The 24,310-nt window shown below is 41.6% G+C and overlaps 1 protein-coding gene and 1 pseudogene across 3 annotated transcripts in view; one reads left to right on the top strand and one right to left on the bottom strand.

The window, feature by feature from the left end:
* Positions 1 to 24,310, top strand: part of LOC137322840 (protein furry homolog) — a 305,481-nt gene that overhangs the window by 206,986 nt on the left and 74,185 nt on the right. For all 3 annotated transcript variants that reach the window (XM_067985968.1, XM_067985965.1, XM_067985966.1), the window contains exons 35-40: positions 1,916 to 2,006; positions 5,630 to 5,715; positions 9,636 to 9,786; positions 20,146 to 20,249; positions 21,045 to 21,230; positions 23,308 to 23,506. In XM_067985968.1, coding sequence (XP_067842069.1) covers positions 1,916 to 2,006; positions 5,630 to 5,715; positions 9,636 to 9,786; positions 20,146 to 20,249; positions 21,045 to 21,230; positions 23,308 to 23,506 — 817 coding nt within the window. The remainder of the gene's footprint in view (positions 1 to 1,915; positions 2,007 to 5,629; positions 5,716 to 9,635; positions 9,787 to 20,145; positions 20,250 to 21,044; positions 21,231 to 23,307; positions 23,507 to 24,310) is intronic.
* On the bottom strand, positions 19,128 to 19,684 carry LOC137322841 (transcriptional activator protein Pur-alpha-like; annotated as a pseudogene).

Below are 24,310 nucleotides of genomic sequence, written 5' to 3'. Positions count from 1 at the left end.
TCTAAAAATACTTTTGAAGCTCAATGTAAAATATAAATGCACTGGGTCCAAATTTCCAGTGAACATGCAATCCTATAAGAAGACAATCTCCAAACCTTTTTGTGCTCAGCATTCAAGGAGCTTAATGTTCTTGTTGGTGCTTAAATTTAGTGGCTGCTGGGGGGACTTAGTTAGTAGCATTTGCCATCCTCTTACATTCCACATTGAGTTGTGGAGTTAGGTTAGAGCCATCGGCAAATAGGAAGAATGTTTTCTTTGGAGCATTTGATTAAAACATGGAATCAGTTGTAATCATGTCCCCAACAGGGTAATACTCCAGGGCCCCAACTTTCGAATCAAATTGTAGGGGCGGTGGGGTTGGGGGGGGCTCCGAAAATCAAGAAAATCCTGAGCAGGTTCGGAAGCCGGCTCCAACCCGACGACTTCCGGGTTCCCCACAGACGTGCCTGTGTGCCCGCGTGCCTCACAAACCTAGAAGTCCCGCAGGCAATTAAAGCCGGTGGGATGATAGTTAAAGAACCAAGGTGTGAAGGGCTGGATCAGGCAAAATAAACAAAATAAATTAAACAAAAAACCATTGCACAAAGTTAAAAAAACAAAATAAACCTACCTTTCTACCCTGCTCCGATGTCCCTCTCAGCCCCCGACCTCTCCCTCTCCGATCCCCCCCCCCACCCCACCGATGCCTCCCTCTCTGATCCCCCCCACTCCCCCCCACCCCCGATCGCCCCCTCTCTCCCCCCCCCCCCCCTCCGATCTTCAGCGCCCTCCACTCTCTTCCAGCCCTCCACTCTCTGTTCCAGCCCTCCACTCCCTGTTCAATCAGGCTGGCCGCCAGGCACAAAACCAGAAAATTTTAATCACCATCAATTACATTGCGATTGCATCGGAAAAGGTACATTTTTTTTTATTCGGGTTTGCCACGCGCACCTTCAACCCCCGCTGCCAACCCACCACCATTTCAAAATTGAACCACAGGTATTTGGTTCCTTATCAACTTGAAACAATAAAAAAAATCCAAATTGCTATTTGTGATATTAGCATACAAATGCTTAGTGTATTTCTATGACATCCCTTTGTTTACTGTTTTTACACAAACATGAACTTGTTTATTTCAAACAAAACATAATTAAATGCAATCTTATGAAGCAAAAACAGAAAATGCTGGAGACACTCAGCAAGGTCACTTCTGAGGAAGGCTCATACCTGAAACATCAACTGACTCGTGTTTCATCAGGATGCTGTCTTACCTTCAGAGTTCCAGCATCTACAGTATTTTGCTTTTTGTTCTATTCTTATGAGTATGGGTACTTGTTCAAATCCATCTCTAATTAGCTGCCACTTTACAAAGAAATAGTGTACAGCAACTTTTAGCATTGAGTATGAAATATTTACAAGTGTTAAAAATTGCAGTACAGGTTAATGCTTCTGTTGGAACAGCAGACAAATGAATGTCATGCAAATGTACTAAGCGTTCAAACACTAAGATCACAAACAGTAATATCTGTGCTAATATTTTGTTGGCCAAAATATTATACCCTGTGCTGGATGTCTGAATTTACATTCACTACTGGTCGAACCAATGATTTCATGTTTACAATATGAAAATTTAAATAACTAAATAAATGAGTCCCACTGCCCACCAGAAAACAGCCTAAGCAGAAACCCAAACTTATTTTTCTGCGCAGTAAGGCTTTGCAGCTGCTGATGGGAACACAGAGTCCAATGTCATTGCAGGAAAAGCAGTTTTGAATGTTCGCTTATAATGTGTTATTTTTAATATGGACATTTCCTTTGATTTACTTGTCCATCAACTAGTCTTTCATTAACAGAGAAACGCACTCTTGCCAGATGGTTAAAGCCATTATTGAGTAACCTGTGACTTTGTAACTATTGAATATAATTCTTGTTACAGGAACTACGTCTAGCACCAACACTCTGGTAGCTGGACAAGAAAGTTTCCCAGAAATAGATGAGGGACGGATGATGAAAGAAACCGATGAGAGGTTTGTGTGGAGCCTTAAAGCTTATCAACAACTTGTAAATGTCTCAGACTCAGTGCTAAAAGTTGCAGCACAGTATTTCTTCGTTAAGTGGCAACTACCTAGTGATGGATTTGGATAAGTGCCAGGTGGTTTCAAGTTAAGGAAAAATGTGTCCAATATCCTTCATAAATAGTTTTTTCTACATTACAGAATATAAATTATACCCTGAGACATGGTAGAGCCTGTGTGGTGAAGTATGCTTAGTGTGTTAATTTGAACATGTCTGTGCACAATCTACCACATGTGGAGGCTTAAAGAATATTGGAGGGTTAATTTCCGCAGATAAGGGACAGGGTAAACACACCAGGTCAATGTTCAGTAAATTATAGGCTTCCCTCCAGGCTGTAAAGATAGCTGCCATTATTCGGTGTGGGGGTTAATGAATGCAATTAATAAATTAGTAATGCAATTATCCCTAAAGAGGGAAATTTCCTGAGCCAGAAACTGTATCTTTAAGAAGGCATCTCACACCCATTACGAAGCTCCAGGCCGATGTGATGACCTAATTTTATGCCCTGTTTCCTGAGAACATGTAAAAGGATAAGAATTTTAAGAACAGGAAAAGCCATTAGAGTCAACAAGCTTGTCTTTTTTAAAAAGAGAGCATGGAACTGAACTGGTTCAGGCATTTTCTTTCCTCAGAAGCATGCCACAAAAGAACTACCCAAGGGGATTTGTCCAATAGGTAATATTCTTGAGTTTAAAAGCGACATCATAAAGGTTGGGATCAAAAAGTTACAAACCTATGTGATTCCTCCCTCCTAGCAGCGTGGCCAGACTGATATAATAAAGTTTGCCAACCCAGTTAAAATTCAAACATTTTCCTATGTTTTGTAAACCAGTGTAAAAGCATCTATAATGGAAGCATCATAAAAATATATGTAAACTTGACATTTTGTTAATTTTATTGTATGTATTTATTCCCCCTGTGCAGAGATAAATAGTGCTTTCCAGTCCTCCGTAACACTCTTAAATGGTTTTAAAATCAACATTCCTAATGCCCGCACGTTTGATACAATCAGCATCAATCAGTGTACCAATCCTTTTGGGGAGCGAATTCCATCTAAAGTCAAATCCTTCAAGCGAATCGTGGTTGCTGAAGTAGAAAAAATAATGTTCAGGATTAAGAGTGAAATGCAGTTACAGTAGCAGGTTTAAGAATTGGTAAGCAGCTTTTAATGGATAAGTTTAAATATTTTGTTCTAGTGAGTGAAGTATTAGGAATAAACATTGCCTATTGGAGCAGGAATTGAGAAACATAATTTACGGTTGTCCATTAGAAAAGGAAAAGAATTATAGTGTGATTATCGACTATTCACTGAAAATCCAGTCAATGCCAAGCTGTCATCAACAAAATCATTTAAATGCAGGAATGAATCTTGATGGCATTTAATTTTATGTGAAATCAAGTTAATTTAGTCCCATCTAACTCATCGGTGAGGCTATTTTGGGAATACTTTGTTTTGGGCATATTATAGTCAAATAGATGTTGAAGTATTGAATAGGCTTCAGAAATTAGCTAGAAAGATACTTATGGGACTACAAAATTTGAAAGGGAAGCTTACAGAATTAAACCTTTTTTAATTGGAGAAATGAAGTTTGAGAAGGGACATGAACATGATATTTAAAAAACCAAAAAGCATAAATAATGTTGATTCAAGCTAGTAATTTTACTTGCACCAACTATGGGAACTGGAAGCCACAAGTACAAAATGACTTAAGTAGTAGATATGTAGAATAGTCTCCCAGCAAAAGCAATTCATCAATTCCTTTAAAAAGTGTGGATCAATTTCAGTTTAAGAATGGGATTGAAGGTTATAAGAGGAAGATAAGATTTATATGATCAAATTCTCTGAGGAACATTGTGGTTTCTATGCCACTGGGATCATGTCATTTCTGGAATACAACTGGTCAAGGCTGAATAATGTAGGTTTGTAATTAGATTTATGCCCTTGAGTTTTTCTCAATTATATTTAGGCACTGTTGAGAAATCACTGAGCTTAATTGTCTTGGAAATTTTGCCTTTGGTTTCTCATGCGATTGAAAATAGTTGTGTAGACTCACTTATAATGCAAATTGTATGTGGCCTCATGGAAGATAGAGATTTGGTGGCGTGGTTGGCTTATCATATTCTATATATTTTTATGTAACTGTCAGTGACTTTGAAGCATATTCCTCATCTGTGCCGTCATACAGGATGTGATACGTGCATTTATAAACTGCAGGAGAGAAATTCAACTCACGGCCGCCCAGTTTGTGCCTGAAGAACGTGCAGCCAACAGTTGAAAACTGGGGGGAGGGGAGGGATGGGAGGTGCACCTCGGCCATCCCTTTGCCGCCTAGTGCTCTCCTGATGCAATATTCAAGCTGGTCTGTAAATGGATGAGCATCCCACCCGCCTGAATCAGGCATACGGCTTAAATAGGCAAATTGGTTGTAGGACCCCGATTGCAGAATTCAGGTACAAATGGTCAGAGTGTGTACCAAGTACTAAACGTGAGCCTAACCAGTGGTGGTTAAAGGGAACGCTGGATTGCACTCAAAAAAACGGCCCAGAAAATTTTGAGCTTTTTATTTTTGTGGGCCCAGGAAAAGCAGGAGTGCTCCTCCTGGGCTCACAAAAAAACTCCGGCTTGCTGCCGGCCCATTCGAGGCCCCCTCCGGGATCGTATCTCCCCCAGACCCGATTTGCCAGTCGGCTCAGCATAGGAACTGGCTGATTTCCTCCGCTCCCTGAACTGGTAAGCTGCAACGGGCCATCCATTTGGGGCCAGAAATCAAATTTGGTTCGGGCTTTACACTGGCATGAACAGGCAGGCGGAGCGACCGCTCCGCTGACTTCATGCCCATTTCAAGCAGAAGTCAAATTCTCAGCCAGCATACTGATGTTGGTGAGCATTTCCCTAGATGGAAAGTGTATGCATGTGAACAAGATTGAAGACCGCTTTCATCTCCCCACAGTGGAATAGCTGTCAACACTCACTGTCTAGGATCACACATGAAGCTTGACCACTTGGCTGAGCCCCTGGAGAATGACTGACACCCTTGCAACTATGTTCTAGCTGGAGTCAGTGAGGAAAGAATGGTGGAGGGACAAAATTCTCCCCCAAAATGTCATTTGGCTGATCTTTTTTAAAAATAGGTACTGCATGTAGTACTGCTGGCTCAGTAATTAAATGCACCTGGCCCTCAATATCTCTAGGCGAGAGAAGGGAAAAATTAGCCAACCTTTGCACTGCTAACTGTTATCCAGTGTCCTTGCTGCAAAGTACACGAGTGTGGATACTGAGTGAGGACATGGTTGGGCATTGTGGGAATGGTTAAGTAGTCTACTACTAATTAAGCATGCACATGAAGAATGGCCATTTGATCGAACTGGAGCCTTCACTGGAGCTGTGCTCCAGGACGAATTACCACTTTTGGGAGAGGGGGGACTTTGGATGATTCCCTAATAAATAAAAGATCTTATATGTTTTCCATTAAAAGCTGGAAGTTCTCCTTTTATGTGACTAAACAATAATTTATGCCATATATTCCTGTTTTAGAATGTTGTCAATATAGAGGTTTTTTCATATTTTCTAAAGGTTCAACAATATTGTGATAAGAGCACATTCTCGTCTTGAATCAAGGTACAGCAACAGCTCTGGGGGCTCCTATGATGATGAGAAAGGTAAGCACTTTATTACTTATCACAGTTCATGTATTTGTTCATCTTGTGCTGTTTGCAACTGGCAGTTGGCTAAATGGGTTACTTCAATCGCACTGCTTCTCTGCAAAGTAAATATTTGTTCAAACTGAATTCAGTAATGCTGTCTATGTGCATAGGCCAAGACTGAATGCTAGTGTATGTTAAATGTTGCTTGAAAAAAAACATCAGCTTCTCCCTAACATTGAGTGTCTTAAGTAATTGGTTTCACATCTTCCTCCTGACTATTACAGTGGCTAGCACTTACATATTTCCACAAAAGGATCCATTTAGGAACAGAATCCTGTGCTTAATGTCATCAGTGAACTTCTAAAGGCTGAAAAATTCTTCAGATGTTGTGGCAGCCTGCAAAAGCCCCATACATCACCTATTAATCAAACATACACTTCAGCCAATTGGTTCTTTGAAAATAAATCACACACCTCTTAACAAACACAATGCATCAACAGAATGGTCAACATGTCATCCGTCAATTCAGAGATTAGTTCACATCAGCCGTAAAATGTCAGACGTAAAAGTCCTCCTTTCTGACACGGTATGCTGAATTCTGCTACCGTAGATCAAAAGCCAAGATAACTGATCAAAACATAGAATATTAAAAAGGGAATTCTTAAAGTAAACATGAACTTTTCCCCTTCAGCTGGTTACAGATCAACCATTACAAATTAAGCTAAATATGCAATTGCACTTTTGACATCTGAATTTCTGCATTTTGCATGTTATACTCACAATACAAGATAACAAAAGTGAAGAAGTTAACTATTCTACTGCTGCACATACATTGGAGTGGAAAATAACAGATAACAATAGAATACCCGTTGAGGAAAGCTTAATAAGTCCTGACTGAGTTATGAAGCTGTTCCTCATAATTGGATTTAAACTGGACTTTGCACTGTTGACTACTCTGTACAGTGTTATAGAACATATCCAAAGATTTTTTTTCTCTTTCCCTCCAATGTTCTCATCCAATTCATTTTCTACTGAAGGTGGCAACTCATACCAGTGTCTGTTCCATATGTGGTGGCTAGCCTCCATTATGTGACCATTCCTCATGCATGGCAAGTGAGAGTGAGTGTTGCAGGTTTGACAAACATGGAGGACATTGTAGCTGAACCTAATCCATAGAACCATAGAAAAGATACAGCACAGAAGGGGGCCATTCAGCCCATCATGTCCGCGCCAGCTCGAAGAACAACCAGGTGCCCATTCTAATCCCAACTTCCAGCACCCGGTCCATAGACCTGCAGCTTATAGCACTTTAGGTGCAGGTCCAGGTACTTTTTAAAAGAGTTGAGGGTCCCTGCCTCTACCACCAATTCAGGCAGCAAATTCCATAGACCCACCACCCTCTGGGTAAAAAAGTTTTTCCTCATGTCCCCTCTAATCCTTCCGCCAATCAGCTTAAATCTATGTCCCCTAGTTCTTGAACTCTCCGCTAGGGGAAACAGGTACTTCCTGTCTACTCTATCTGGGCCCCTCATAATTTTGTACACCTCAATCAAGTCACCCCTCAGCCTCCTCTGCTCCAAGGAAAACAACCCCAGCCTATTCAATCTCTCCCCACAGCTGCAATTTTCAAGCCCTGGTAACATTCTCGTAAATCTTCTCTGCACTCTCTCCAGAACAACTATGTCCTTCCTGTAATGTGGTGACCAGAACTGCACACAATACTCCAGCTGTGGCCTTACCAGCGTTTTATACAATTCCATCATTACATCCCTGCTTTTGTATTCTATACCTCGGCTAATAACGGAGAGCATTCCGTATGCCTTCTTCACAACCTTATCTACCTGTACTGCCACCTTCAGGGACCTGTGCACATGCACTCCAAGGTCTCTCACTTCCTCTACCCCTCTCAATATATTCCCGCTTACTGCATATTCCCTTTTACTGTTTGCCCTCCCTTAAGTGCATTACCTCACACTTCTCCAGGTTGAACTCCATTTGCCACTTTTCCACCCACTCCACCAACCCATTGATATCTTCTTGGAGTCTACAGCTAACCTCTTCACTATCAACTACATGGCCAATTTTTGTGTCGTCTGCAAATTTGCCAATCACGCCCCTACATTCAAGTCCAAATTATTAATATATATCACAAACAGCAAGGGACCCAACACTGAGCCCTGTGGCACACCACTGGAAATGGATTTCCATTCGCAAAGACATCCATCGACTTTTACCCTTTGTTTCCTGTTACTGAGCCAATTTTGGATCCAATTCACCACATTTCCCTGTATCCCATGGGGTTATACCTTTCTGACCAGTCTTCCATGTGGGACTTTGTCAAGTGCCTTATTAAAATCCATGTAGACAACATCCACTGCACTACCCTCATCAACCCTCCTTGTCACTTCCTCAAAGAGTTCAATCAGATTTGTAAGGCATGACCCTCCCTGAACAAATCCATGCTGACTATCCCTGATTAAACCATGCCTTTCCAGGTGACAGTTTATCCTATCAATTCTAATAGTTTGCCCACCACCGAGGTAAGACTGACTGGCCTATAATTGTTCGGCCTTTCCTTGTACCCTTTTTAAACAACAGTACTACGTTTGCAATCTTCCAGTCCTCCGGTACCTCCCCTGTATCTAGTAAGGATTGGAAAATGATCCTCGGAGCATCCGCTATTTCCTCCCTGGCTTCTTTCAATAGCCTAGGAAACAATCCATTTGTACCTGGTGACTTATCAACTTTCAAGGATTCCAGTCCCTCTAGTACTTCCTCTCTCATTACGTTTACCTTATCCAATATTTCACACCTCTCCTCTTTAACTACTACGTCCGGATCATCCCTTTCCTTTGTGAATACGGAGACAAAATATTCATTTAAAACACTACCCACATCCTCTGCTTCTACACACAAGTTACCCTTATCATCCCTGATAGGTCCCACCTTTTCCTTAGCTGTCCTCTTGTTCTTAATGTACTGATAAAACATCTTTGGGTTTTCTTTAATCTTACTCGCTCATATTTTTTCATGCCCTCTCTTTGCTTTCCTTATTTCCTTTTTTTATGTCATCCCTGGACTTTTTATATTCCTCTATCCTGTCCTTCCTGTGGGATGGGGATGGGGGGAGAGAAGATTTACTCTTCGTATGCGCTATGTAATAAAATTTTAAACCTGTTCTTTATAAATAGATTTACAATTCCATTACCCATAGTGCCTAACCACTTCTTCTTGACATACAATGGTACTACTGAGTCCCCCTCACCATCAACATCGTGGGAGTCACCATTGACCAGAAACTCAACAGGACCAGCCACATAAATGCTGTGGCTACTAGAGCATGTAAGGGCAAATGGTTAGCACTATTTGCCTGATATAGGTGGCTGCCTGTGCTAATGTGGACGGTGTAAGTGGTGGAGACTGTATTCCCATCTGGCTATAGGTTATCTCGCACTGTGATATTGTACTATTGGACCAGAAGGTCAATTGCTATCATATTTCTTAATGCTTCTTAATTATTTTCTGTCATTTATTCCAAAAATCTTAAAAAGTCCACATTTTTATGGATAAATGTTATGAGGCCTCGCCTACTCATGACAGGACCTCACACGCAGCCAGAGCATATCAGAAAATTGTACACTGTCTGCAATTTCAATGGATAGAAAAATGTGGCAAACGCACCAGAGATTTTTCGATATGCATTGGCTGCAAGCAAGGCAGGGCCGGGCCGTGCAAAATTTATCATTAATATCTAAAGGTGTATAATGTGTGATGTCTGTCTGCTGACACAAGATTAGATGGCTGTAGTTAAAGCATTAATTAATTATGTTTTAAAAGTGACAGGTATTGATAAAATGGGAGTTACCTTCATGCAAAGAATGTTTTTAATATTTCACAAGAGATAACTTCAATATTGTTATGTCTATAACCCTCAGGTGACCCATTGCCTCCTTACGCTAGTTGGTTGATGAAAACTGTGGAGGCTAATACACCACAGCCCCTGCCAATGCCTGTTAATGGAGGCTGCTGGGCTCCCCTTGTGGATTACCTCCCGGAAACCATCACACCTCGTGGGCCACTTCACAGGTCAGGGGATTTTCTTCAAATGTGTTATCTGCACTTTTACAAGATGCTTTGCAAAATATTTGAATTATGTGACAACAATATAGACATTTTGTGTCCAATACAAGGAAGACCAGTTTTGATCTGTAAACTTTCAGACAGTAAGCTCACTTTATCAGCAGGTGATCAAGAAGGCCAACGGAATGTTGGCTTTTATTGCTAGGGGGATAGAATATAAAAACAGAGAGGTATTGCTGCAGTTATATAAGGTATTGGTGAGACCGCACCTGGAATACTACATACAGTTTTGGTGTCCATACTTAAGAAAAGACATACTTGCTCTCGAGGCAGTACAAAGAAGGTTCACTCGGCTAATCCCGGGGATGAGGGGGTGGACATATGAGGAGAGGTTGAGTAGATTGGTTCTCTACTCATTGGAGTTCAGAAGAATGAGAGGCGATCTTATTGAAACATATAAGATTGTGAAGGGGCTTGATCGGGTGGATGCGGTGAGGATGTTCCCAAGGATGGGTGAAACTAGAACTAGGGGGCATAATCTTAGAATAAGGGGCTGCTTTTTCAAAACTGAGATGAGGAGAAACTTCTTCACTCAGAGGGTGGTAGGTCTGTGGAATTTGTTGCCCCAGGAAGTGTGGAAGCTACATCATTAAATAAATTTAAAACAGAAATAGACAGTTTCCTAGAAGTAAAGGGAATTAGGGGTTACGGGGAGCGGGCAGGAAATTGGACATGAAGTTGAGTTCGGATCGGTCAAGGCCCTGTGGGTGGCGGAGTGGGCCCAGGGGCTGAGTGGCCGGGTCCTGCTCCTACTTCTTGTGTTCTTTAGATTTGAGGTTAGGATCAGATCAGCCATGATCTTATTGAATGGTGGAGCAGGCTCAAGGGGCCGATTGGCCTACTCCTGCTCCTATTTCTTATGTTCTTATGTTTACCATATAAAGTAACACTTGTCAAAAGTGACAACTAACTTGAGCAGACTGATGACAGTCTGGTTATTTATACTGACTGACTAGGATACAGACTTGATTCACTATCTGACTACTGTCACCAACCTTTTAAAATCTTCACTAAATTCAATGAACCTGAGTGACTATGTCTTTCTACAGTCCCCATCCCTGATTTCTTTGAACATCTTAAACTATGGGGCTAAATTTCCAAATGTACATTCCCTGAATAGAGCCTTGCCCATTTTGTGGAAGCATGCCCATGATTTCCCAATATGCATTCCAGGTGACTGAGGCTCTGTGCCAAGAATGCAGATTCAAAAAATTGACCTTTGGACTCTGCCTTTGACTTGACACAGCAAACAAGAAGACTAATTTCAGAGATCTAAATTGTACAGTTTAGATGAATATTGCCAGGACTATTAATAGCCTCAGACTTTGACTTTGATACCTAATTCTCAGTAGTTGTAATTCTCTCTTCAGACTAGCTCAATGTAATTGAAAACCATTCTCCTGTCCTGTCAGATCAATCCGCCAGATAGATTCATGAATATATCAGTGTTCGATTTTAACTGGGGGCTGAAGTGAGCGACAAGTTCGCACGGCCGTGTTGCATGAGGTCTGGGCCATTTTAACCCCCAGGCCTCATTACCAACCTGGAGCTGAGTCTCCCGTCTGATGCCGGTGGGAATGACGTGGAGGCTGGCAGGCGGGAGCGGTATTTCGGGCAGCATTAGGCCGCCGCTGGAGACCAACGGGAATAGTTCCCGGCACTGTGGTAAGTCCTCAGGATTGGGAGGTCAATGTGGTCAGGGGATGGGGGAAATCCAGAGCAGGGGAGGCCCAAGGTTTCCTTGAGGGACCGGGAGGAACACTCCTGGTCCTCTTGGCTTGCAGGGGAACCATAACAAGAATTTACATTTATCTAGCTACACCTCTCCTGGCCTTGGATCCATCTGCCACCAGCTTTCCCGGACGTGTTCTGCACTCAGCGAGAGTCACATGGCCTGGGATCAAAACCATGTCGAGGTCTGAATTATGTCATCAATATGAGGCTCTGACCTATTTTAACCCCCCATATGCCCTGTTTTCGACGAGCACAGAGTTCAAAGTGAGCCTTTAGTCTCTTCTGGATTTTTTAATATGTTGTTCAGTAACTTAAATAAATAACTTGCATAAAATTAAATAACTTGCATAAATATATATTGGCTTAGTCAGACATCAAAAGAAATAAGTTGCATTTAAATAGAAAGAAAGAAAGACTTGCATTTATATAACACTTTTCACGACCACAAGATGTCCCAATGCGCTTTACAGCCAATTGAGTACTTTAGAAGTGTAGTCACTGTTTGTAATGTAGGAAACGCGGCAGCCAATTTGCGCACAGCAAGATCCCGCAAACAGCAATGTGATAATGACCAAGTAATCTGTTTTTTAGTTGAGGGATAAATACTGGCGAGGACATGAGGTGAGCTCTCTGCTCGTCCTCAAAAGTGCCGTGGGATCATTAATCTGCACCTAACTGGCAAACAGGGCCTCAGTTTATTATCTCATCCAAAGGGCAGCACTTCTGCAGTACTCCACTGAAGTGTCAGCCTAGATTGTATGGTTGTTCTGGAGTGGAGCTTGAACCCACAACCTTCTGACTCAGAGGCAAGAGTTATACCAACTGAGCCAAGCTGACGTGATAGTTGAATGAAAAACAACTCATCTATATTAAGGACAGAAACATAACTGGCACTTTGAAGCAAAGGTGGAGTTCCTTCTTGAACATGAAGTGTAGGTCACTGAAAAGCTGAATGATCTCAAAAAAAATGTTCATGGGAATATAGGTGTGCGATTTTCCTGTGTGTATGGATAAGAGTAATCCCCAGATTCATTGAAAACTTAATCCTTACTTATTTGTCCTACTTCAACATATAAATGAATATGTCCTTGTACAAACATATGAAAAACTAGAGGGCACTATCTCTTTAAATGTTCTTTTACATTGTAGGACTAGTTTGGGAAGAGTAGCGCTATACTGGCCTCCAAGCGTGCATTCCACCCAATACATTTCCACCCGGTGCCATTTTCCATCAGGCAGAAGCAGAGCTAGTAAATCCAGCAACGGCTCATAACCGCAATGGAAAATTGGATCTTAGCTGAGGGTGAAACAAAATAATTGGGGCAATTTATATTTCAAACTGCTGCCTGTTGACAGAACTTTGCATTTTCCATTAGCTGCAGTTTTATGTAAAAACAGCTTGAGTTTGATACCAGAATGAGAGGACAGGAAAGATTGAACAGATTGAGAAGGGAGTTAGAGATACCATACCAAGAAAAACAAACTCAAGTTGAGACAAAATTAGAAAAGGGTAGGAGAGGGCCAGAGGGAGCAATGAATGCTTACTGGGAAGGACTTCGTGTTTAGGTCACTCGGACAGAAATGTCAGATTCCAGATAATCAGTTTGGGACTACCAGACACCAGAGTTATCTCTAATCTTAACATCATATGTTGTGTAAAAGCAATCAGTCGCCTGTGTAAGAGAAGGTAGATTTTAAGCCTGATGTAGAAAGAAGTTGCAAATATTTCCCTTTAGCAAGAAAAATGTTTGTTTTAAACTGAACATGTGAAATTAAAGCGAGACTAGGTGCAGAACATTGTCTCCTCCTCACAACCTTTGGCAAGAAATGTGGAATGGCAATCCTTATCATAAACAAACTCCAATTGCAATTCCCAAAGCTAAACAAATAGAAAAGGTTATGCCTTGATAGCAATTTTTTATGATGTGTATCTGCTTACTTTGTTTAAGACCAACATTAAATTCTAGATTCCTGCCTTGCTGATTCTGGAGGATTCCCCTTTTATATTTTCAATAACAATCCGAGAGGATCATTTTAATTGTGTCACATGTCGATACTGCAGCAGGACACACTTCAAACTGCAAGTGTTCTTCCTTGACCATTTGGAAAAGGGCTCCTACAACGCAAGCTTACCACACAACTACGCTGAATGATGTTTGCTTATTTACTCACATACAAGCTGCAATGCAGAGTGGCCACTTGTCTACCATTCATCTATGTAATCTTTAAACTTCCAACATCTCAGCACATAACAGTAGGAAAGCAGACCAGAACTGGGGCAGGATCCCCTTGTTTTAGATCCTTCATTACATGTGAATAGGCCATGCAGGATATGGTGGCACCTGAGAACACGGAGAGAATGGGCCATAGTGAAGTTGGAGGAATCCCTCGGGGCTATTACCATTTTTGTCAGTGTTATTCTTACTCACCTTACTCACTTGTATGCTCACTCAATCATTTGCACTCAAAAATTCAAGTATGAGACACACACCGTTAGCTATGTAAACTCTGCTTATAATATGTTCTTTTTTCTATAGTTAGAACAAGCTACCTTTCTGATTGGTATCCACAAAATGAGCATATCACAGCATTCAGCATCACTCATTCCATCTGTAGCAAGCACCAGCAAAGGTACATCCACCCCAATGGATTTAGATAGTCAGTTAGAGGTGGCTACACCAGGAAAAGCACAGAACATGAGTGAACAGGGGCAGGGGGGGAACTGAAACCTGCTGACCGAAGAGCCAGCACATAACTTTCCTTAGTTGCAGAACCATAGGATATAGGCCTCAGGGCTTGAATTTAAAAGTAGAATGCCTTCACATCACCAACATTTTGTTATTCATTGGAGGGTGACTATCCGCTTCCCTTGCAGGGTGTCAAACAGCCTGCAAGGTCTGATATTAACTACTACTTGCAGTCTGTGCAGTCATGCATAACCATATAACAGAATCGCAGAGTACATGACAACTCCAGAGCCATCTACAGCAGAGCCCAGAGAGTTTAAGCTCCGCCAGACAATCTCTCACGAATACGCAGATTGCAGCAATAGAGACCTTGGGTTCCAAATTCTAAGAGATTGTTTGGTTTGGTGTCAACATGCATGATGAGAGAGCCAGTTTGCATGATTTTATTGTCCTCATTTCTGCCCAGAGGCCTGCTCCCACACAGAGTTCTGGGCATACTGATGGAGTGCCCAGCAGCAGGATATGGCTGCAGTAGGTAAAGGTGAGGCTGTTGTCTCTCAGGAGAACTCGAGATCCAGTCCCTCAAGCCATCCTTACCCCCTCAAATGAAGGTAGATGTGCCAGAAAGTGAGTAGCACCAGACAACCACTACAGCAGCAGCTGTGGTGGAGCCTGTTGCAGGACCATTTCATGATCCAGCATAAAGGCCAAAGGGCAAGAAACCCCCACGGACACCCAGCAGCTAGTCACTTCACTTACTCCTGCCAAAAGGTGGAGCAGCTTGAAGGAGCACTAGGATAGGTTATAGAGCAGATAAATAGAGGGGCAACATCAGATATAGGTATACAGGCAATGTAGAGAGTTGGGAGGTGTAATTGGACACCACTCACCAGCATTCTGCCTGAAATGTGTAATTTGACCTATTCATTGGCAGTCAGGCTGCACACAGCAGTACTGTCTTCAAGCAATGGTTGACAATGCAAAGATAGTTGCCAACATATAGTGAGATTGAAGCCAATGCATACCCGCAGACAACACTCTGTGTTGAAATTCCCCAGAGTTCGGACAATGCATAGTGCTAACATAGGGTTGCCAACTGTGGTTGCAGGCATTCCTGGAGGTTTGATCACACAACGTTTTGACTACATAACATTCTGACCACATGTGCGCCTGATCCCATGACTTCTACAAATGTTGTGCGACAAGTTCCAAGAACCAGGAGACCTCCTGTGAGCAGGCGAAGAGAAAGCGAGGGTGGGGAAGAGCGGGAACCGAGGAACCCGTCATTTCAGAGACTCCCCCCATTTCAGAGACTCCTCCGATTGCCGACACCTCCCGATTCTCCACTGCACTCCACGTGGTTGTGGCTCACTGCAGGTGATGTCACCAAGCCGGAGGCTTCTCCAACAGCAGCCGGTGACGGCATGGAGCTGGGGAGGCGGGACAGGGTGGGAAATTTAAATCGCTGATCTCCCGGGCTGCTGAAGGCAGCGCTCGGGGGAGGAACCTCCTATTCCGAGAAACTCCTGGTCATTCTGGAAGGGTATGGAACCCTATGCTAACATTCCCCACACTAGGTCCTGCTTTAAAAGCTGACTTCCTGTCAGTCCTGAACATGCCTCCTCCCGATACCCATTTTATACAGATGAACACGAGGCACAGTACATTCCTGCCAAGAATCAGAAGGAATTTCAGTGTATCATAAGTATGTAATTACAATATAATGATGTATTAAATTGAAGCTGTTCCTGCCTTTCAGGCGAGAGTTCTTAAGGCCCAACTGGAATATCTTTCTTGATGCAGAATGATTTCAGATCCAACAAAATAGATCCCCGCCCTATTTTCCAAACCCCCCCTGCCCATTTCATTCTGGCACCATAAGTACTGGCAACCAGGAAATTTCACCTCATGTTTATTAATGATGATCCATCATAAGAACATAAGAAATAGGAGCAGGAGTAGGCCAATCGGCCCTTCGAGCCTGCTCTGCCATTCAATAAGATCATGGCTGATCTGATCCTAACCTCAAATCTAAATTCATGTCCAATTTCCTGCCCGCTCCCCGTAACCCATAATTCCCTTCACTTCTAGGAAACTGTCTATTTCTGCTTGGAATTTATTCAATGATGTAGCTTCCACAGCTTCCTGGGGCAGCAAATTCCACAGACCGACCACCCTCTGAGTGAAGAAGTTTCCCCTCATCTCAGTTTTGAAGGAGCCGCCCCTTATTCTAAGATTATGCCCCCTAGTTCTAGTTTCACCCATCCTTGGGAACATCCTCACCGCATCCACCCGATCAAGCCCCTTCACAATCTTATATGTTTCAATAAGATCGCCTCTCATTCTTCTGAACTCCAATGAGTAGAGTCCCAATCTACTCAACCTCTCCTCATATGTCCGCCCCCTCATCCCCGGGATTATCCGAGTGAACCTTCTTTGTACTGCCTCAAGAGCAAGTATGTCTTTTCTTAAGTATGGAGACCAAAACTGTATGTAGTATTCCAGGTGCGGTCTCACCAATACCTTATATAACTGCAGCAATACCTCCCTGTTTTTATATTCTATCCCCCTAGCAATAAACGCCAACATTCCGTTGGCCTTCTTGATCACCTGCTGCACCAGCATACTAACTTTTTGATTTTCTTGCACTAGGACCCCCAGATCCCTTTGTACTGCAGTACTTTCCAGTCTCTTGCCATCAAGATAATAACTTGATCTCTTGTTTTTCCTGCCAAAGTGCATAACCTCACATTTTCCAATATTGTATTGCATCTGCCAAATCTCCGCCCACTCACCCAGCCTGTCTATATCCCCTTGCAGGTTTTTTATGTCCTCCTCACTCTCTACTTTCCCTCCCATCTTTGTATCATCTGCAAACTTTGATATGTTACACTCGGTCCCCTCCTCCAAATCGTTAATATAGATTGTAAAGAGCTGCGGAACACCACTGGCTACTGGTTGCCAGTCCGAGAATGAACCATTTATCCCAACTCTCTGCTTCCTGTTAGATAACCAATCCTCCACCCATGCCAGAATATTACCCCCAATCCAGTGATTCTTTATCTTGAGCAATAATCTTTTATGTGGCACCTTGTCGAGTGCCTTCTGGAAGTCTAAATACACTACGTCCACTGGTTCCCCTTTATCCACCCTGTACGTTATGTCCTCAAAGAACTCAAGCAAATTTGTCAGACATGACTTCTCCTTCGTAAAGCCATGCTGACTTTGTCCTATTAAATTATGTTTGTCCAAATGTTCCGCTACTGTCTCCTTAATAATAGACTCCAAAATTTTACCCACCACAGATGTTAGGCTAACTGGTCTACAATTTCCAGCCTTCTGCCTACTACCCTTTTTAAATAAGGGTGTTACATTAGCAGTTTTCCAATCTGCCGGGACCTTTGCCGAGTCTCGAGAATTTTGGAAAATTATTACCAAAGCATCCACAATCCCCACTGCCACTTCCCTCAAGACCCTAGGATGTAAGCCATCAGGTCCAGGGGATTTATCCGCCTTGAGTCCCATTAATTTACTAAGTACCAATTCCTTAGTGATTTTAATCGTATTTAGCTCCTCCCCCCCTAGAGCCCCCTGTTTGTCCAGTGTTGGGATATTCTTAGTGTCCTCTACCGTGAAGTCTGAAACAAAATATTTGTTCAGCATTTTTGCCATCTCCATGTTTCCCACCATTAATTTCCCGGTCTCATCCTCTAAGGGACCTACGTTTGCCTTAGCCACCCTTTTTCTTTTTATATAACGATAGAAACTCTTGCTATCTGTTTTTATATTTTTTGCTAATTTATTTTCATAATCTATCTTCCCTTTCTTAATCAATGCTTTAGTCACTTTTTGCTGTCTTTTGAAGACTTCCCAATCTTCTATCCTCCCACTAAGTTTGGCTACCATATATGTCCTTGTTTTTAGTCGGATTCTGTCATTAATTTCTTTACTTAGCCACGGATGGCTGTCATTTCTTTTACACCCTTTTTTCCTCAGTGGAATATATTTGTTTTGAAAGTTGTAAAATAACTCCTTAAATGAACACCACTGCTCATGTACCGTCTTACCCTTTAATCTATTTTCCCAATCCACTTTAATCAATTCCGCTCTCATACCATCATTGTCTCCTTTATTCAAGCTCAGTACGCTTGTTTGAGAACCAACCTTCTCACCCTCTAATTGGATATGGAATGTAACCATGTTATGGTCACTCATTCCATGGGGATCCTTAACTAAGACATTATTAATTAATCCTGGCTCATTACACAGGACCAGGTCCAAGGTTGCTTGCCCCCTTGTAGGATCAGTTACATACTGCTCAAGAAATCCATCCCTAATACACTCAATAAACTCTTCCTCAAGGCTGCCCTGCCCAATTTGATTTGTCCAGTTAATATGATAGTTAAAATCCCCCATAATTATAGCCGTTCCCTTATTACATGCCCCGACTATTTCCTGATTAATACTTCTTCCAGCAGAGTTGCAACTATTAGGAGGCCTATATACTACGCCCACTAGTGTTTTTTTCCCCTTATTATTCCTTATCTCCACCCAAACTGTTTCATTATCCTGATCCTTTGTCCCAATATAATTTCTCTGTATTACAGTGATTCCTTCCTTTATTAACATAGCCACCCCACCTCCCCTTCCTTCCTGCCTGTCCTTCCTGATTGTTAAATACCCTGGCATATTTAATTCCCAGTCGTTGTCACCCTGCAGCCATGTTTCTGTAATGGTCACAAGATCATACCCTTACGTAGTTATTTGTGCTGTTAACTCGTCCATTTTGTTACGAATGCTACATGCATTCAGATAAAGAACTTTCAAATGTGTTTTGTGACACTTAGTTCCTGCTTTTTCCTTTTTGTCCCGATGTTTGTCCTGGATCTCCTTCATCTCCTCGGCGTACTTGCTGAAGGTGCTGCCGAACTTGGACCAGGCTTTATAGGGGATGGTGATGGAGTTCCTGTAAGAGGGCTTCACCTCATTCACTCGCATGAACACTACGTACTTGTTGGAGCCCACGTCGATGAAGAAGCGCTTGCTGTCCACGGTGATGGACGTGCCCTCGGGCAACTCAGACTGGCCGCACGGCTCGTCGTCCACGCCGTAGTCGTCGATCAGCTTCGCCAGCGCGTCCCTGAACTCGATGAGCCCTTGGGCCGGCAGGGCGATGGTCTGGCCTTGCGTCCCTCCCAAGCCGGGGCCTCGATTTAAGGTCTGGCGGATGCGCAGGAAGCGACCTCGCTGGTTCTCCTTCAGGTCCATGTAGTACTTGCGGTTCTCCCGCACCAGGAACTCGCTCTTCAGCACATGGCGGGGCTCGTCGGAGCTCAGGCCGGCGTCCGAGTCCAGAGGCCCAGCTGCGCGTAGTGCTCGATGAAATCCCCGAGGTAGTCACAGAACTCGGCTGCCACCGCCATCATCTTTGAGTCTGTCTTTTAGGAGGATGCAAAGGCAATACTAAGGTCATATTATTGCATATACTTTCTATAAGGAAACAGAGTTTAAAATTCCAAATTCCAATTTGAACTGGAAAAGTAATTGGTAGCATTAGCAGACAAATATAAACCAAAATTATGATCATAAACAAAATTAATTAATTTCTAGGTACATTAAAAAATTGTCAACTTTAAGTACGATGCACATGTTGTGTTTTACAAAGCAAGTTCCTTGCCCTGGACCTTTTCTCATTCCATGCTTTGTACCTTCCTATCTAACTGCCAGAATGCCTCTCATCATATTTTACACTAGTACATACTTCTGTACAGTGTAATCAGTAACTACATTCTAAGAGGATAAATTAATTTTAAATAACGTTGCTTAGCAGAACTTACGCACTACTATTGTGCAGTACTTACATTTTGCATTTCTATGGAAACAGGTGTAATATAGCTGTCATCTTCATGACCGAGATGGTGGTTGATCACAGTGTTAGAGAAGACTGGGCTCTACACCTGCCTCTGTTGATTCATGCACTCTTTCTGGGTAAGACTGAAAAATATTTTTTTTTGTATTTGAAATTGTGAGAAACATTTATATGAATTTATGAAAGATGCAGAAGGTTCATCTTTTCCAATTAGCATTCTACATGGTTGAAACCTGTTCATATTGATAACATGAGTTAATACAAATTCTTTTGTTTGATATTTAATGAAAGCATTAACCTGTTTATTTTAAAATAGCAGTGAAAAGATTGTCATATGAACATGTTAATGCATTCATTAATACTGCACAGCACAATTTCACCCTATATGTGACTAATGTTGCATCACCCTACAAACACTTCAGAATTCACCAAAGTATGAAGTCATTCACTTTTTTTTTCTCTGTTTCAGTGCAAATACCGTGACTATTGCACTGTTCCGATATAGGTAACTTTTCTTCATGCCCCAGGTATAACACAAAGAGAAATGACATTCTGTTGTTAATTACAAAACAAAGTTAGTTTGCATACCACAGGAGAACTACCAGACACAGACTTAACAGGAAAAATGTTTTAGAATAATAAGTTAATCACAGAATGATAGACAATTAGATGATAATCTCACATCTAATAGGTTGTTTAGACTTCTGCCACCAAATTTGAGTAGTAAATTATACAAGACAGTTCACATGTTCCTATAATTTCATGCCATGCATGTACTAGAAAAGCAACACAAATTAGCATTAGTTCTCATTTTCAAATTTACATCAGTGTTACAAACCTTGTTTTCCGATGTAATAGCTGAAGACAAAGGATAAGGTTGTACTTAATTTATTTTCCTGTTATCCATATTTTAGGTCTTGATCATTATCGGCCAGAAGTGTTTGAACACAGCAAAAGATTACTTTTGCACCTCTTGATAGCCTTGTCCTGCAATGATAATTTCCAGGCTGTGGCTACAGTCCTTCTGCTTAACAGAGAAGTCAATGAGAGTAAAACACTTACAGTTAAACCAGTTTATCCACCAGACTATCTCTATTCAGGTAAAAGTGAAATTGAAATAAAATGAGATTGTACCAATTTCGTTACTCAGGGAGGGTAAATAAACGTGTGAGTTTGTAGCATTAAAGTCATAAATAATTTTAAATGTTTTAGCATCCTTGTTTTTAAAATACATTTTAAATACTATTTAAAATTTTAAATACTATTTAAAATTACTACAAATTACTATTAAATACTAAAGTACTATTTTGAGTAGATGACTTTTGTACTCTAAGGCCAGGTGACATGCATGAACTTTCCTCAGTGTCACAAGTTATGGGATTTTATTTTGAAATACTTACTTTTGAAACTTTGTTATTTTGATATTATGAGCCCTCATTAGGTGTCTGCACTGTTCACTCTTCCCCAGCAAAGAGAAAAGGAAAATGGCTTGTACCCAAACACTGCCAACAATGTTAGCTAGTTATTATGACAGGTGCAAAAGTGCTCTTGGTTGACTTGCATTCAAGGGGGTAAAAATTAGTCTGTGCCCGTTTTTGGGCCCAGACTCATAGCTGTACAAGCAGCACGTATCCAACACAGAGGCCTGAGGCTGTCACAAAATTGGGCCTTGGGCCTCATCTAAATATTCCAGGCAAGCTGCCGGCGCCTGTTGCGCCTATACAGGCAGTTCACCCTTCTCCAGCATTGAATTTCAGGCTGTCTGCCTCGCCATCAGTGGCCCTCAGGTAAATTCCAGGAGGGACATTGGAGCACGATCGCTAGGACTGTGGAGTATGCCTACTCCTCCTGGCTCTAAATAAAACCTTTCTATGAACAGAAGCCACCGAAGAATCCTGAGTTGCTCTGAGCAGGTGACTAATTTTGTAGAGGGGTTAGGCCCCTAATTAACATATTCAAGGGGCCAAGATGCCTAAAAAGTGGGCCCTACGAATTTATCAGTGGGACCAACACATGTGCAGATTGGGTGCAGGCTGTCCCACTGCTAAATTGGAATGCTTAAAATGGACATCGCATATTAATTTCTACCCCAAGGTTTTGTTTCTCATTCTATGGGGAAGCCTTTCCATCTACTGGGTGCATCCCTTGATGGCACAGCTGAAAATTGAAATTCGCCATGTGGGAAACTGAAAGTCCAAATCCATTTTCTCAACTCAACTGGACAAATATCTTGAATAGTTGAGAGTTGAAGAAAAGCTGCTGGTTTGCAGGTTTTACAGAAAAACAGATGGAATCATTAATACAGTCCCAAGAATTTGTCATCAGCAAATTTTGACAATTTTGCCTCTATCCACTGGTAAAAAAATTCAGAATCCCATGTAGTAAAAATGACATTTGACTTATTCAGTCAGTGTAAACTATTTTTAAAAATTCATTCTTGCAATGTGGGTGTTGCTGGCAAGGCTGGCATTGATTGCCCATCCCCTAGTTGCCCTTGAGAAAGTGATGTGGTTTTGATACAACTTGAGTGGCTTTCTAGACCATTTCAGAGAGCACATATCGGCCAGCCTGGGTAAGAGTGGCAGGTTTCCTTCCCTAGGACATTAATGAACCAGTTAGGTTTTTATGACAATGGATAACTGCATGGTCACTTTTACAGGTACCAGCTTATTTTAAAAAACTGAATTCAAATTCTCACAGTGGAATTTGAACTCACGTTCCTCATAATTATTAGCCCAGGCCTCTGCATTACTAGACCAGTAGCATAACCACTACACTACCATACCACTATAATTAAATGCTTTGTAGAAGATTATGGTCATTAAGATAATGAGTCTTGCAAATTTCTTGTAGTTAAACATTTTTTAAATACCAAGCATAGTACAGACATTTTTTCACAAACAGACAAAAAGATGTTTGTACTTTACAAAGGCTTTGAAAATATTTTAAAATTGATATTTTTAAGAGTTTGGGTTCAATTAAATTCACTTCCGGATAATTATTTACTAGGCAAAGTAAATACTCGTAATTTCTTATATCACTTTATGCATCATATTGTGGGATAATTAGTTCCAAGAAAACATTGGGTTAGGAGGGCAGTTTGCACCCTTTACAGTACAAAATGTATGTGCTTTGTGTAGTGATTTTTACAGTGATAATCTTGTTTGCTTGTACTAGGTGGTTGTGACTTCTTAAGAGAATATCAGTCCTCTCCAGTTCCAGATTCAGGATTAAGCTCCAGTTCTACCTCTTCCAGTATCAGCCTGGGAGGTAGTAGTGGAAATCTTCCACAAATCTCACAGGAGATGGAAGAGATTGAAACAGCAGCTGAAATAGATGAGAAGGCTCACAAGCTAATTGAGTTTTTAGCAACCAGGTAATTAGCATAAAACATGGGTTTCACTATCCACGTCTTTAAGGCATTTTGTGTTCACTGTTGAGAAAGATGCTGATTTAATGTAAAGTATAAGAAAAGCATTTAAAACTTTCCATTGATGACATTGGAAAATGTGATACTGTAAAAAAAAATTGTATTGCACTCATTATCAGAAAATGATTCCATTAAATTGAAATAATTAGCATACATATTATTTCCACTAATGGAAAATGGCAGGCAGGTGAAGTGGCCTCCCATTGCATCAGCACATCCCATTATCTCCAATTTCAGCGCAAATCAAAAGGAAATCAAAGAATGCTGGTAACAACCAAATCCTTCCAATAATTAAAGAACACCCTATGCAGACTATCAACAGAGAAGAAATCATCAGCCTTTTTTTTTATTTGAATCCTCAGAGAGTGAACCTAAGAATGGTCAAAGTAAGGCAATGTACATTTATTTTAACACTTTCCAGTTTGTCTGACGCAACAAGCCACTAAGTTTGCTATGCTTTTAACATTTTAGGCAGGAGTTTTCATTGGAGTTACACTGACTTCCTTGCATAACTCCACGAGAATGTGATGGAAAACTTTCCCAAAGTTGCTCCGCCAGCTCCACACTGTCCTCTGCCATTTTCAGGATTTTCTGCCAGAATTGATAAAGGATGTACAATAATACATCCACCCAAATATGGCCTTGCAATGCAGGGTACTAGGAACACCTCTGGCAGCCTGGGTTGCTATGGTGACAGAGGAGAGATTTAAAAATTAAATAGTCACCTTAGCTTTTGCAGCCCATAAGCCA

The sequence above is a fragment of the Heptranchias perlo genome, chromosome 6 (genome assembly GCF_035084215.1).
Source record: "Heptranchias perlo isolate sHepPer1 chromosome 6, sHepPer1.hap1, whole genome shotgun sequence".
Lineage (NCBI taxonomy): Eukaryota > Metazoa > Chordata > Chondrichthyes > Hexanchiformes > Hexanchidae > Heptranchias > Heptranchias perlo.
Note: the sequence above shows the minus strand (reverse complement) of the source record. Positions and strands in the feature narration are given on the sequence as shown.